Raw genomic sequence first — 14514 nt, forward strand, 5'->3', positions numbered from 1 at the left:
GTAATAATATTATTGTGGGAAAGAATAATTATTTGACAAAGTCAACTGGGAGGATCCAATTTTGCAAAGAAGAATCGGCCAAAATTCCTCCACAGCGTTGTGAAATACTCATTACCAATAATCTTAAACGTTTGATTTCTGCCATATATCGCCCAACTTTCCATTTACATTCTCACAAAAGGCCAGATAGGTTTCAATTTTTTTTCTGCCCTAATTTGCATTAACATTTCAAAACTTCATTTTGTATTTCCTTGGTTTGTCTCTGTATGATATTAAAATTGATGTGAGGATCTTAAACCTGATTGGTAAATATGCAAAAGCACATAAATCAGGAAGGGGGCAAGAGCTTTTTCCACGGCAATGTGAATTTTAAATGTTTTCCCAGTAAAAATACAAAAATGATCAAAATGTGTGACAACTGGCACAACAATTTGGTCATTTTGTTTTATAATGTTTCTTTCCTTAAAATAAATGATAAAATTCAGCTGATTTATCTGCCAACAATAACGTTTTACTTGGTAAGATTAATGTTTGTACAATGTTTTCCCCCTAACTTTATCAATGGGCTGTTTGTACAGTAGTGTTATGTTTATAGTTCCACTTTTTTTGGACAAATGGTTGAGAACCACTGACAAAAAAACATATACTTTTTATAATCACTTTGTTTTATAGCATAATTAAAAGTAGAGTATATCACAGAAAGGAGTACACCCATTACATTTCTGAGAAGATTTCATTACAATGTTTACGGGAACAACACTGAACGCAGGGGACACAGTTGCAGGGCACTCAGGTACAGACAACTCATTTGCTCATTCACACCTAGGGACAATTTTGGACCGGCCAATTCACCAGAAATGCATGTTTTTGGAACGTGGGAGGAAACCGGAGTGCCCGGAGGAAACCCACGCAAGCACGGGGAGAAGATACAAACTCCGCACAGGAAGTCTGGAGCTGGATTTGAATCCACGACAGGTTCCCATGACATGATCTGTGCCGCACAAGCGCTAACCACTGCGCCGCTGTGCTATCTGGCCATTTGAGAGAATGTAAATGGCAAGTTGGGCCATTTATGGCAGAAATCAAACGTTTAAGATTATTGGTAATGAGTATTTCACAACGCTGTGGAGGAATTTTGGCCGATTCTTCTTTGCAAAATTGGATCCTCCCAGTTGACTTTCCTATTTTGTCAAATAATTATTCTTTCCCACAATGATATTATTACAGGGTTTGTGCGGGTACTTGAAATCTTTGAAAATACTTGAATTATAATATTGTGTTTTATGGTTTGAAAAGTGCTTGTAAATGCTGGAAATTGTTGCTATGTTCCTCGGCTGTCTGAGTGCAATGATTATCAATTATGGACATTTGGGCTGTGCAAAAAAGGAAGGAAGCGTTTTCTAGTAATTGTATAAGAAATAACAACCTGCAACTGAAATTGTAAGTTACCATTAAATTTATTCAAAACCTATATGGGGAAAAATTTTCTCAAATATATTAACTCATGGCCAGCACGGTGGCGCGTGTGCAGCACAGTTCTGAGGTCATGAGATCGAACCTTCTGTGTGGAGTTTGCTTGTTCACCCCGTGCTTTGTTTCCTCCGGGCACTCGGGTTCCCTCCCACATTCCAAAAACATGCGTGTCAGGTTAATTGGCCGGTCCAAATTGTCCCTAGGTGTGAATGAGCGGGCGAATTGTCTGTCCCTGTGTGCCCTGCGACTGGCTGGCAACCAGTTCAGGGTGTCCCTTGCCCACTAACCGAAGATAGCTGGGATGGGCTCCGGCACCCCTGTGACCCTACTGAGGATAAGCGGTACAGATAATGGATGGATATTTACACATGTATTGTTCACATCCTAAAATGTGTTTGTGATTTACTCAAAATCATTCGTTTTGGTTAATGCACATGCAAGATCAAAAATTAAAATGTCATTGGCAGATGCAGAATACATGATTCACACCGGATTGCTTTTTTTTTGTAATTTGGCCTCCAAAGTCTTTCAAAAGCGCATGAATTTGGAGATGAAAGGTGTCCAAACCCTGTAAATAAATCATGACTTAAAAATGATATATATACAGTACATGAATGCTTGTTTTCAACAATGTTTTAGAGAGGCAACCCTTGCACGAACCCAGAGGTATCTAACCCCCGTTGAAGATCTTCTAGTCCAACTTTTTTTCATACAACAGTTTTAGCACCAAACAAATGAATATGGGTAGTGGTGCATTTTTGGAAAATCAGTACTTGACATGCTAAAGCCTACAATATGTACATCACATTTGGTTTGATTTAGGGGCGGCAGTAGCTCAGGAGGTAGAGCGCTCGTCTTGAATTCGAATCCCGGCTTGTCCGTGTTACATGTCGCAGTGTCCTTGGGTAAGACACTGAACCCCTAATACCTCCAATAAGCAGGTTTGCGTCTTACATGGCTGCAACACAAGGCCGCTATTGGGAAATGTGAAGCACATTGTAAAGCACTTTGGGAAGTCATTGACTTGAAAAGCGCTATACAAAATGCAGATCATTTAAAATGTGTCAGTTTCAAGTGTATCAAAAGTTCAATTGTGAAAACCTAAACATGTTGTATCGTCTTAGGACTGGCTTTATTTGATGTTTATAATGTTAGTAGAATATTTTAATGAAGCTCTGAAGAATCAAAAAGACAGATTTGTGAGGTTGGTGAAATGGGCATTCTTTCTTTTTGTTTTTCAGAACCAAGGTGTGAATTTATCCGAACAGAAGAAAATACCTGACCAGCAGTTTTTCAAAATGACTTATCTCAAGTTTTCTGTCATTTTTCCTGTTCTGTTTTTGCATGAATTGAATGTTTAAAATGAAAAGGAGTGCAATTTTTTCGAGGGTCCAAAAATGTAGATTTTTTTTAACGGCAGAACATTCACCTAACATTAAGAAGGTCCCCTGTTTGAGACAGGATGGAAACAAATTGGCCTGGAGAGGGATGGGCACCACCAGTATATATTACAGTATTGCCAAAGACGCAATGCATGAAATGGCGCCCCTACAAGGCTAGTGGTTAAGTGATCCAACCAACCAACCAACCAACCAACTGCCAAATAATTATCCACGCTGTGCACATTTGTATATTGTGCTGTATGTCTTATGTGGCTATTCTCATGTTTTTTCATCTGGCCACGTCGGCCAATACATAATCAATAAATGAAAATGAACTGTTGTTTCAAGTAATAAATTAATAACATCTCTAATTAAATTTGAGTCTAGTGTATTATTTTAGTTTTTACAGAAATGCTAATTTACTTCTGTTTCCTCTTTTGTAGTTTTGCATTATTTTCTCTGCTGTGACGTGATGCCCTTTTTATCTTTTTTCTAAATCGACCATTAATTGCAGCTAAGTCAGAATGTAAACGATTTGATTTACATTCGTAACAACAATGCCTGGCATGACTCGGCATTTCCGACATACTGAAGAAAAAAATATGTGGAAGGCTGACAGCAATTTTAATTTTAAAGACTTTGCATAATACATACAGTAATCCCTCGGTTATAGCGGTTAATGGGGACCAAAACCACCCGCGAAAAGTGAAAATCTGCAAAGTAGCGACGCCCCTTCAAAAATGCTTAAAAAAAAAAACAACATATATATATAATATATATATATATATATATATATATATACGTAACCGCGGTGTACGTGTCCCACCAAAGATCCACATTCACGCTGGACTGCATGATGAGGTTTTTATTATTACAGTTTCTGCAAATGGATGAGTCACAACATTAGCTTTTTCTGCTGGGTCTGATCTCTTTGATCTCTTTTTAGTTCTCTCTGGTAAGACTAACAACAAAGCATATCAAAGAGCTTTCTTTTCACTTTACAGAAAATACATTTTAGAATATCACAATACATTTTTACATCTTTACATTTTAACAAGATACTTTTAACAAGAGATCGTATGGTGGATTTTTAACGTTTACAATGAATTCAACATGTTTTTCCTTAGTCTGAATTTTAACCAACATCATCCTTTTTTAATGTATATGATAAAATAGGAATAAAAACAATAATGAGTATAAAAATGGGTACAATTTACCTGCAAATGGATGAGTCACAACATTAGCTTTTTCTGCTGGGTCTGATCTCTTTGATCTCTACAAGGGGAATTAATATTTAGTAAAACAAAAACAAAACGAAAATAAACCTAAACAGCTTGACAATATCAATCACATTACTATGCATGGTGAGAGATTTGTCAGCTGGGGTTATAATGTTTAAAATTAACTTCTTTTGTGGAGCACCAAAAGATATGTCTTGCCTTTGTAGTTCTCTCTGGTAAGACTAACAACAAACCCTGCCTCCTGGTCACATGTTAGAAGCCAAAACCAGACCCCACCCCATACCAGCAGATGGCACTGTTGGACTGTTGGACATTTACCAAAAACTATACACATATTTCAGCAGGAATTTCAATTAAATTTATTATTACACCCGTATATATATATATATATATATATATATATATATATATATATATATATATATATATATATATATATCATCTCATCTCATTAGCCGCACCGCTTATCCTCACTAGGGTCGCGGGGGGGCTGGAGCCCATCCCAGCCATTTCCGGGCAGTGGGCAGGGGACACCCTGAACTGGTTGCCAGCCAGTTGCAGGGCACACAGGGACAGACAACTCATTTGCTCATTCACACCTAGGGACAATTTGGACCGGCCAATTAACCTGACATGCATGTTTTTGGAATGTGGGAAGAAACCGGAGTGCCCGGAGGAAACCCACGCAAGCACAGGGAGAACATTCAAACTCCGCACAGGAAGTCCGGAGCTGGATTTGAACCCACGACAGGTTCCCATGACATGAACTGTGCCGCACAAGCGCTAACCACTGCATATATATATTTATATATGTGTGTGTGAATATATATATATATATATATATATATATATATATATATATATATATATATATCCTCCTTGATCTGCTACCTTATCGTGGTGGAGGAGTTTGTGTGTCCCAATGATCCTAGGAGCTATGTTGTCGGGGGCTTTAAGCCCCTGGTAGGGTCACCCATGGCAAACAGGTCCTAGGTGAGTGGCCAGACAAAACGCAGATCAGAAGACCCCTAATGATGAGAGAAAACTTTGGTCCTCGATTTCCCTCGCCCGGACGCGGGTTACCGGGGCCCCCTTCTGGAGCCAGGCCTGGAGGTGGGGTCCGCTGGCGAGCGCCTGGTGGCCGGACCCTTACCCACGGGGGCCGGCCGGGCACAGCCCGAAGGGACGACGTGGGACCCTCTTCCCATGGGTTCACCACCTGTAGGAGGGGCCAAAGGGGTCGGGTGCACAGAGAGCTGGGTAGCAGCCAAGGGAGGGGTCCTTGGCGCGACAATCCCCGGCTACAGAAACTGGCTTTTGGGACACGGAACGTTACCTCTCTGGCAGGGAAGGAGCCCGAGTTGGTGCGTGAGGTTGAGAAATTCCGACTAGATATAGTCGGACTCACCTCTACGCACGGCTTGGGCTCTGGTACTGTTGTCGAAATGTTGGAGAAATTTGGAGGTTCGATAATCGAGAGAAAAGTCTTCTCATAAGTGGATAAGAAAGAAGGAGCCAGCCGCGTGGAGGGAGATACAACTTTATTGATTCGTCAATGAAGATCTCACAAAGCTAGGAACATGACAATGTATTTAAAGCTGGTAGTGACGATTAGGCTTCGATTGAGTACAACCCAAAAGGCGGTCCTGTATCACGTATTACTTAAAGGAATTTTGTTTTTCTCGTTCAAGCCATCTCCTTGTCTCCTTATTAGGAGACAAGGAGATGGCTTCTCCAAACAGTCTGACGTCAGTGTATACAGAGATCTTCGTTCCTTGCCCAGTGTATACAGAGACCTTTCGTTCCTTGCCCAGTGTATACAGAGACTCAACTGTCTGCCAAGAACTTCCCGAACTGAGTTTTTTACTGACGTCAAATGCAAGTCTATTTACCACAATCTTTCTACATTTCTACATGTATGCAACTCTATTCTACAAGTGCAAGTCTGTTTGCCACAACATAATCCCCCCTTTGGGAGTTTATACTCCCATTGTGAACAGAAATTAAAATCAAAAATGAATACAGGGTAGTGTTAAAGCATTACAAATCATAGACGCGAATCGAAAATAAAATAAAATTCTGGCGGTCAGCCTGCTGTGATCATTTTAACTTTCATTGTTCATGTTTCATTTACAAAAACCCCCAACACTCCAAACATCTGACCCATGCACTAACCCCCCCTTCATTTATCTTTATCCGTACACACTGGATTATACACGTGGACCGTCGACGGTTGATCGGTACGTGATAAAGGTAAATGAATAAATGAACTGATAAGTGAGTGATAACAAATTTTGGTAACAGTCGTCGATACATTTCAAGATGAGTGCATGACTGGATAGTGATACAGCATACACATCGGCCTTTGGCCTGACTCCCGCGAACATTTTGAAGACCATGCAATGTCGTATTCGTCAACGGGTGTCGTGAAGTCAGATGTTGGAGTGAGTGTCCATCCCAGCAGGCATCACGCGCAGTTTCCATGCAGCCAAAAACCCGGAAGCGACGATGCATCCTGACCATCCCAGACAGCAGCTTGCTCCCCGGCAGTGTGACATACCAACAAAAGAATCACAATTAGAAATCAATATATTTGTGAAAAGAAAGTATTTACTCACGTTTTTCCACTATTCTCGTACAACAATGCTTCTATCTCAAATTAATCCATCCCAACTCACTCAATTGGATTTTTCCTCGTCTTCACATTCCTTAATTTTCCAATTTTGAACTGAAAACCGGAATAGGTTAACTTTTTCCTTTTTGATATTATTCTATCCTTTCTTGGTGTTATTCTGGCATTAACATAATCTAAAGCACCTAAAATAACCAAACATAATTTTTCTAGACTTTTCACCCCTAAATTCATCGTTTTCCAACTGAAAAAACATTTATTTTTCTGGGAACTCCATAGGCTCTTGGACGTTACGTTGCACACCCTTAGCGTCAAAACGATTTCTAAAAAAAAAACGAACGTTTTCGATTCCTAACGAGACGTGCTATCGGTTCTATCTAAAACAATACATTTTAAACCGTCTTCCTCTTTAAAAACGTTTTCCTCGCCTCAATGAGCACCGTATTGTTCCCTTTTCCCTTTTCCTTCGATATTTTTCCGTTAATCCTTTCAGTTACGTGGGCCGCTTAAACGCTGGACAACCATATAGACAAGAAAGATGAGAATACAGGAAAGAATACAAACACTTACAACATTGAACAAACATAAAACATAAAACAAGACAGATGGCCCACAAAAATTTAAGTTAATTAGTCAAATTCAGTCAGTGCACATTGAGGCCATGTGCCTACACAACTACCGAGTCAGTTATGGTTTTCCTCTCCTACACAATTTCCCGAATTTTACGTACTGGCCGTGCACTCATTTTTGGCTGTCGGCGTTGTAACCTCACTCTTCAGTGCTGTCGCCGTGGGTGTAGGTTTTTCTGGACTATGGTGTGTCGGTACCCTTCTCGCCTGTATCGTCACATTAAGGTTTAGCATATTATCCGTCACTTTAGTCTGTACTGTCGTTAACACATTTGGTTTCTGGTAGTCCATCGGCACTCCGACTGGTTGCACGTCTTTATATTTATTTTAAGTGAAAATCAAAATCCCCACTATAAGATGCCCTATCCATTTTGAGCATTCTATCCCAAAATTCTAACTCGAAGATAAACAATTTATTTTTAAATTGTCAGTTCTAAATTTCAAATTTTGCTTTTTCACTAAATACAGTCACTGGATCAGTTTAACCATTATCCTTGTCAGAATCATTTACCCTGATTTGAGTGTTTGAGTGTTCTCTTTTGTAGATTGATCACATCCGAGAAAAAATTTGTATGCACTTTTTATTTGCATTTTCTTTTGATTTTCAACGTGTTATCTTGCTGTTGGCCATTCCCCTCGAGGCAGATGACCAGGATAGATTGTTAAATTGTCAATTTAACCCAAGAAAAGACGTTTTTATTGTTATGATTCACTCTTTGTTTTGCCTTTTATAAAAATCATAACCTATATATGATCTCTTCAGTAAGTAAACTTGTTCAAAATAACAGTATTTTGCAAAGAAAGCAGGTAATTCACGCTCAAAGTGAATGATTTTGCCAAAAATGAAAAATACCATCCCAAAATGTTCTCAATGTGGGCGATTTGCTAATGGTGAATGGTTATCTTAATTGATTTTTGTTAATCAATTTGACAAACATTGTAAATTTTGTAATATTACAACATTTCTTCTGTGTAATATTTTTCTATCCGTCCAAATTTCGTAATTTGAATCTCAAAAAACAGTTATATGGAGAGCTTATTCAGAAGACAATTTTTCATCAATTTCGGAAAAAAATAGGTTTTAACTTATTTTTACGGAATGTCTCAACTTCCCCCCTGAGTTAAAACCTAAGTTCACAATCTATGTCTCTCTTTCGTCTGACTCATCCCACAATACTCGGAATTTCAGTAATTCAAACTTGTCTTCTATCGCAATTGCACTAGTTATACACGTCCTTCTACTCAATCAAGGAAGCAAGGTTTAGGGCGCTCTGAGGAGAGGGATGACTGAGTATGGGCGCCAAGAGCGGACTGAGAGTGTGATCGTGGCCGCTGTGTTGTGCGGTGCAGAGACGATTCAGTTTTATTAAGACGACAGCAGTGTGCGTGTGTGTGTGTCGTCGTATCGATACTAATAACTGAATGGAGTGGAATGGAACTATGATGACTATAACATGAAACCAAACGAGACGTCACGCTCTATAGAGAATTTATCGACCTATTTCATCATCGCCTACAATCAGCTCAAAATTTTTGTTTTTCCAACATTCTGCTTCTTAAAAAGAACCTAAAAAGAAATCCGTCATTAAAAGCGCAATTAACCACCAGTCCATCGTCCCAAAAACAATGGTTCTAAGTCAAGGGTGGGCAAACTTTTGGCGTCACGAGCCTGGGGACACACCCAGTTTTTCTCATTTACAGTTATGATGTTATATTTCATTGTATTTATTTCATGTTTATCTATTTTGTGTATATGTATGAACCCCTACTGAACACCAGCATACCTTCAGGGCAATTGCAGTTGATTCAACAAGGTTCGTTTGTTTTCGGAACGGACTAATCCCGTTTCAATCCAATTGATTCAAATTGATAATGTGTTTCGATTTACAATAGTTTCATCATTCCATATTTACTGCTAGAACCAATTAAACTTATAAGTAGAGGTACAACTGTGTTATTGTAGTTGTGCACGTATGTAGTATTTCTGTCATGTCCAGCATGGTCGCCGTGGCGACCGTCTAATTTGCGAGTGTCCTTCTTACGGGCTTGCCCAATCTGAGTAAAAGCCTGTTTTATGAGTATTCCTAGTCTGAGTTCCTGTAAGCCTGCAAGCCAGCTGCCGCCCCGTTTATTCCCTAAGCGTTGGACAATTTTGCCGAATAGAAGTAACTGGTCGTTAAGCGATTGAGTTCTGGTCCGGTCTGCACTTAACTCAACCATTCCTGCAGTAGTATCTTATAATATTTACAAAATAAGATTAAATAAGATTCTGTAATATTTTCGAAGTAGGTTGTAGTACACCTGAGGCTATATTTTTGCAGGATTTCTTTAGTAGCGCTATTATTAATGCTGTTGTAGTTTTGTAGCAGTATTCTTGCAGATTTTCTGTAGTTGGTCTTTTTAGAATTATAGCCGTACCATATACTATGTCCCGGTTTTCAAGCTCTATATTCCGTTTTCTAGTAATTTCATAGAATTTCTGTAGTAGGATTTACATTATTGTAATACTTTACCATCCCATTTCTTGTTCTCCTCTGGTTTACTGCACATGAATGGCTGGATTAAACCCTAGAGGTTTAATTCTGACCCAATTGTGGAAAAATGTATTTGATAATGTTACTTCCGGCGCCGTCACGAATGGCAGCCACTCCAGCAGCTCCCATGTTATTTTCGCTACTTTTGTGATTTATTTATTTGTTTATTTATTTTTGCTTACTTTATCAGTGCCTTGCAACACTTGGATTACTTTCTGTCCTATGGATATGGGTTTCAACTCGCAAAAATACGTACACTAAACAACACCACCTACATTGGACATTACCGAATCTTACTGCAATATGTATTCTGTGTAGCACTATTTAGTTACTCTATATAACATGCTAAAGTGGACATTTGCACGTCACACTGGGTATTTGTATATTGTATTCCTTTGGCTTTATTATTGTATTGTTCTCAGCTCAGGGATGCTGCTGGAAATGTGAATTTCCCTCAGGGGATGAGTAAAGTATCTATCTATCTATCTATCTGATTAATTCGTTCACCCCTGTGCTCAGCATCTTTTTCTATAACAAAATTTTATGTATTGCGTGGTACGTATCTTCTTATTCTAAAGCAGAACAACATGTTATGTCTATGTTTATTTGCCTTCAATTAGATATTGATCCTTTTAATAATTTCCTTTTATTTTCATAGCTTATCTATAAAAATACTGTTATGTTTTGCACAATGCTGACAACCTTTTTTGCACTACAATGACTATTTTTCACCAAATGCATATTTACACAAACCTCAACTGTATGTAACATTTCAAATGCACATTCTTGTGTAAATATTGTATTAATTATAACTATAACCTTATCTTTTCCGTTCCTTTACCTAACTCTGAAGATGGAGTGTCATGCCAAATTTTCATTGTCAGTTACAATATGTGAACCCGTTTTGTAACTATGTCCGTAAAGGTATATGTCCTATTCCATCATAAATGGTCTGGATTTATATAGTGCTTTTCAAGACCCTGGGGAACTCCAAAAACACTACCTAATGTGTTGTTTTTCATACCTTTGTCTCAAGTTTTTCATACCCAATTTTCAGCAAATTATCCTTATTTAAATAACTTATGTTAAAAGAAATATTTCATTCAGTGACTGAAATAGCTTCAGCTACGTTATTAATGATTTCTAGTCTCGAATTTTCTTCCCTGTGATAATATGTCGTCATTTTCAAACTTCTTTCAATTTTTTGATAATTCGAAATCATTCATACCACTAGTAATCTATTATTGAACATGAGAAAAACTAAGGAAACAATCTTTTTATGTATTACGCCTCTTTTGAATTTGTCCATTTATAACCAACGAAAAGATGGACACTAAAATTATGGACGGTTTCCAGTCGTCTTCTTTGTTTTACTCGCCCTTGCTTTATTAGGAGCATAACTACACGTCTTAAAAATTCTTACCCTTTTGCCATTCGCATATTCAACGAGAGATGATTAGTTTTGTTATTTAAACATTCTTTCTTTTTAAACTATTCTGTATAATTATCTTGTATACACTCAGTGTTCTCATTTCACCATGTTCCTGTGTCCCAGATGCATCATCCATGCTGGGGACGCAAACTTTTCCTTTAAATTGTCATTATCATTTAATTCCTCTTTAACAAAGATTCAACGCATTACATCATCGTTACTTTGGTCTTGCTGTATGAGATTTTATTTTTCTGCACGCCGATCTTAGCTAATGAGATCTCGTCGCCTCGAGATTACGTCATTGTTGTTGGTAATTGGTTAAGTCAGTCTTTTTCATTGGACAAAACTGCTTTTTTCTCAATTTATTGAAGAGAGCCAGCTCATAAATGCCCTTCTTGCACTTAACTTGGTATTTAGTTCTGTAGTTATTTATTTTTTATTTATTTTTAATTGATGTAGTGTACTATGTCTTTGTTTTAAAGTACTATATTGAATCGTTAGTTTTGTGATATTGTTTAGTATACCTCTAGGGGCATTTCTCTATTACCGTATTACTGTCGTAGTATTTCTACGGTACTCTCATTCAGCGATTTTAATTTTCACTGTGTGACGTTTTGAGTGTTGAGTGACTTAAAATTCGACTCCCTCCCGCCGTCACTTATGAGTGCTGAGGCTCATTTTGTCTGTCAATTTGTCTCAAATTATTGATTCAAACCTGATGCAAGCCAAGTTATTTTGTGAAAATGTCAAAAATTCCTACAACTGAAGATACTTACGTATTTACTTTTAGCACAGGCGCTGGGCAATGGAGTAAAAGTGCGCATGCCCTGTTTATAGTTCCTAACACTTACCCAATCAAAACGTTTGAGTTTCTTTGCTACAGCTTCTGGATAAAACGTTCGTTCTCGGTTAAGGTTTTTTCCTGCGAGTTTTTATTAGAAATGTCTTGATAGTGAACCTAAATCGTTTAATTAGCTTTCTTATAAAGTATTTTTAGCAACTTACATCCAAAACAGGAACTGCTGGTGTGACTACGTGACTGTAAACTAGAGTTACTGGAGTTTTCCATAACATGAGCATCACCTAGAGGCAGTGAAAAATAGTGCTTATGTGGGCACTGTGACTCCCCTATTCATCCTGTCAAGCACTTTTATTTCGGTTGCACTCCACAGTGCAGAGACATCTTGGGGTCAATTTATACACACTGTCCCTTTAAAAGATTTCGAGTGCATGTTTCTTATGAAACCATATTCTAAGAATTATATTTCACACATTTTCGTCATATCTCACATTTTTTCTCTTTTCCTGTAATATTTTTAATTTTGGTACTTTCGAGCTTCCATACCTCAGGGCCATTGAGCCCTTCATGAGGTAAAATGTACTTGTACTTTCCAAATCCTCAACCATTTTGGCATGTTATACAGTAGTGTCACACTTAACCGGGCCGCTGTCTCTAGGATGCGTCATGGTCTGCAACTGCAGCGTCGCTTTTCCGGATCTCCGGCTGCACTTCCGGACCCGCAATTTCCATTCGCCGCTGCGATTTCTCGAGCTCTGCTCCTAGTAACAATCATATCAGACATTTTATTATCACACACAGCTTTGTCATCCACATTTTGTTTTCCTAATTTTAACGTTACTGCCCTGTTGATCTTGCTTAGTCTCGTTGACGGTGGCAGCGTGAGCCGTGGTACCGTGGTTCAGATGGTACCATGTTGAGCTACCCTCGACCTGGACTGCGGCCAGCGTTGCCCTCACGACGGTGTACGGTCCCTCACGCCTCGGATGGTTCCACTTTCGTTGAAACCTTGTTGTAGATGAGATCCCCTGGGACGTCTTTTCAAATGGTTGTTCGACCTTGGGCTCTTGTCTCTTAACCAGCCGGTAGATGACAGCCGTCAATTGTCCCATTCAGTCTCTCAGTTCAGTTTGTAGTTGCTCAAGTGGCGGCCCCTTATAGGGACCTCCCAGATGCGGTGCTGGTCTGCCTGTTAGCATTTCATGCGGTGTTAAATGCGTGATCCAATGAGTTTGCATGCGATAACTCATCAGCGCTAACTGTAGCGCATCCCCTCAGTTGAGCCTAGTACTCACAAAGTGTTTATCTTTGATTTTAATATTCCATTTACTCTTTTCCATTATTATTCTCTCCGTCTAACCTTGTTTTTTCAGCTATTTCACACCCCCCCTTTGCATAATATTTTTAAATTGTGCACTTGTATCTGATATAAAGTCAAAGGTATTCCCCTGTTACCTATTCTCCTTAATAATCCTCCTGATGCTCCTGCATCTGGAGACACATCACCGTTTTCCTGGAAAGCAGATTCAAAATACAATTTTAGCAGTATTTCTGTGTCAAAAATAAAATAATTCACAATCCAAACGTATCAATATTCCTCAGATTTGTAAACACTACGTCAATCAACAAGATTCTAGCGTGATTCAATGCAGACTCGTGTTGTTCGTTATCACCGCCTCGTCGACGGCCTTGGCCGTCTGGCTCAGTCCATCGTGACGTTCCACTCGCAATCCGCTGCAGGAATGTGCCATGAGCTTTATCAGTGCCACACTGACCTTGGTGCCCAGTTGTCTACCACTTTCTCCTCGAAACTGGCTGCAATCAGTTCAGATTGCCCCCTGCTCACTGTTTGAGGACAGCCTGGATGTGCTCCAGTGTCCCCACGACCCTGCTGTAGACAAGCGGCGCAGACAACGGATGAGTGAACGTCTTTGTTTGTTCTTTGCTTGTTTTTCTTTCCATCCTCAGCCCTTTTCAACAGTCCGTCTGACTTCTGAATCCTGTTAAATCGGTCATGTTTACAAACTCGGATGTTTAGTCTAGGTTTAATGACCATGAAGACATCACCTTAGCAATTAAATTCTTAAATTTTTCATGGTCTTCCTCAAGATCGAGTAATCTGCTCCTCATTGTCTTTTGAAAATGCTTGCCAAATTGTTTCCTCAATTTACCCAAACTATACTTATCACGTTTATCGGAACAAGATCTCACAAATCAAAAGGCCACACGCAAACGGAGCACTTGACGAATTAAGTAATCCCTCCACTTTTATTTATTTTCCATACAGCAAAGGAGCGAAAGACGGGGGAAAGACGGCGGTGGGGTGGGGAATACACACGGTTGAGCTCAACTCACACAGAGCGAAAGACGGGGGAAAGACGGGGGTTGGGTG

General features: G+C 39.1%; 1 protein-coding gene across 4 annotated transcripts in view; it reads left to right on the forward strand.

The window, feature by feature from the left end:
- Positions 1-14514, forward strand: part of LOC148351123 (uncharacterized) — an 86011-nt gene that overhangs the window by 50254 nt on the left and 21243 nt on the right. For 3 of the 4 annotated variants that reach the window (XR_015847119.1, XM_088320191.1, XM_088320193.1), the window contains one exon: positions 2715-3231. The exons of the other annotated variant lie outside the window; for it this stretch is intronic. Coding sequence is in view for 2 of the 3 variants with exons in the window: in XM_088320191.1 (XP_088176317.1) it covers positions 2715-2834 (120 nt within the window). In the remaining variant the exon portion in view is untranslated. Of the gene's footprint in view, positions 1-2714; positions 3232-14514 lie in introns of those variants that run through there. 4 annotated transcript variants of the gene reach the window in all.

This window comes from Urocampus carinirostris, chromosome 16 (genome assembly GCF_059441175.1).
Source record: "Urocampus carinirostris isolate Australia breed hairy pipefish chromosome 16, RoL_Ucar_1.0, whole genome shotgun sequence".
Classification (NCBI taxonomy): Eukaryota; Metazoa; Chordata; class Actinopteri; order Syngnathiformes; family Syngnathidae; genus Urocampus; species Urocampus carinirostris.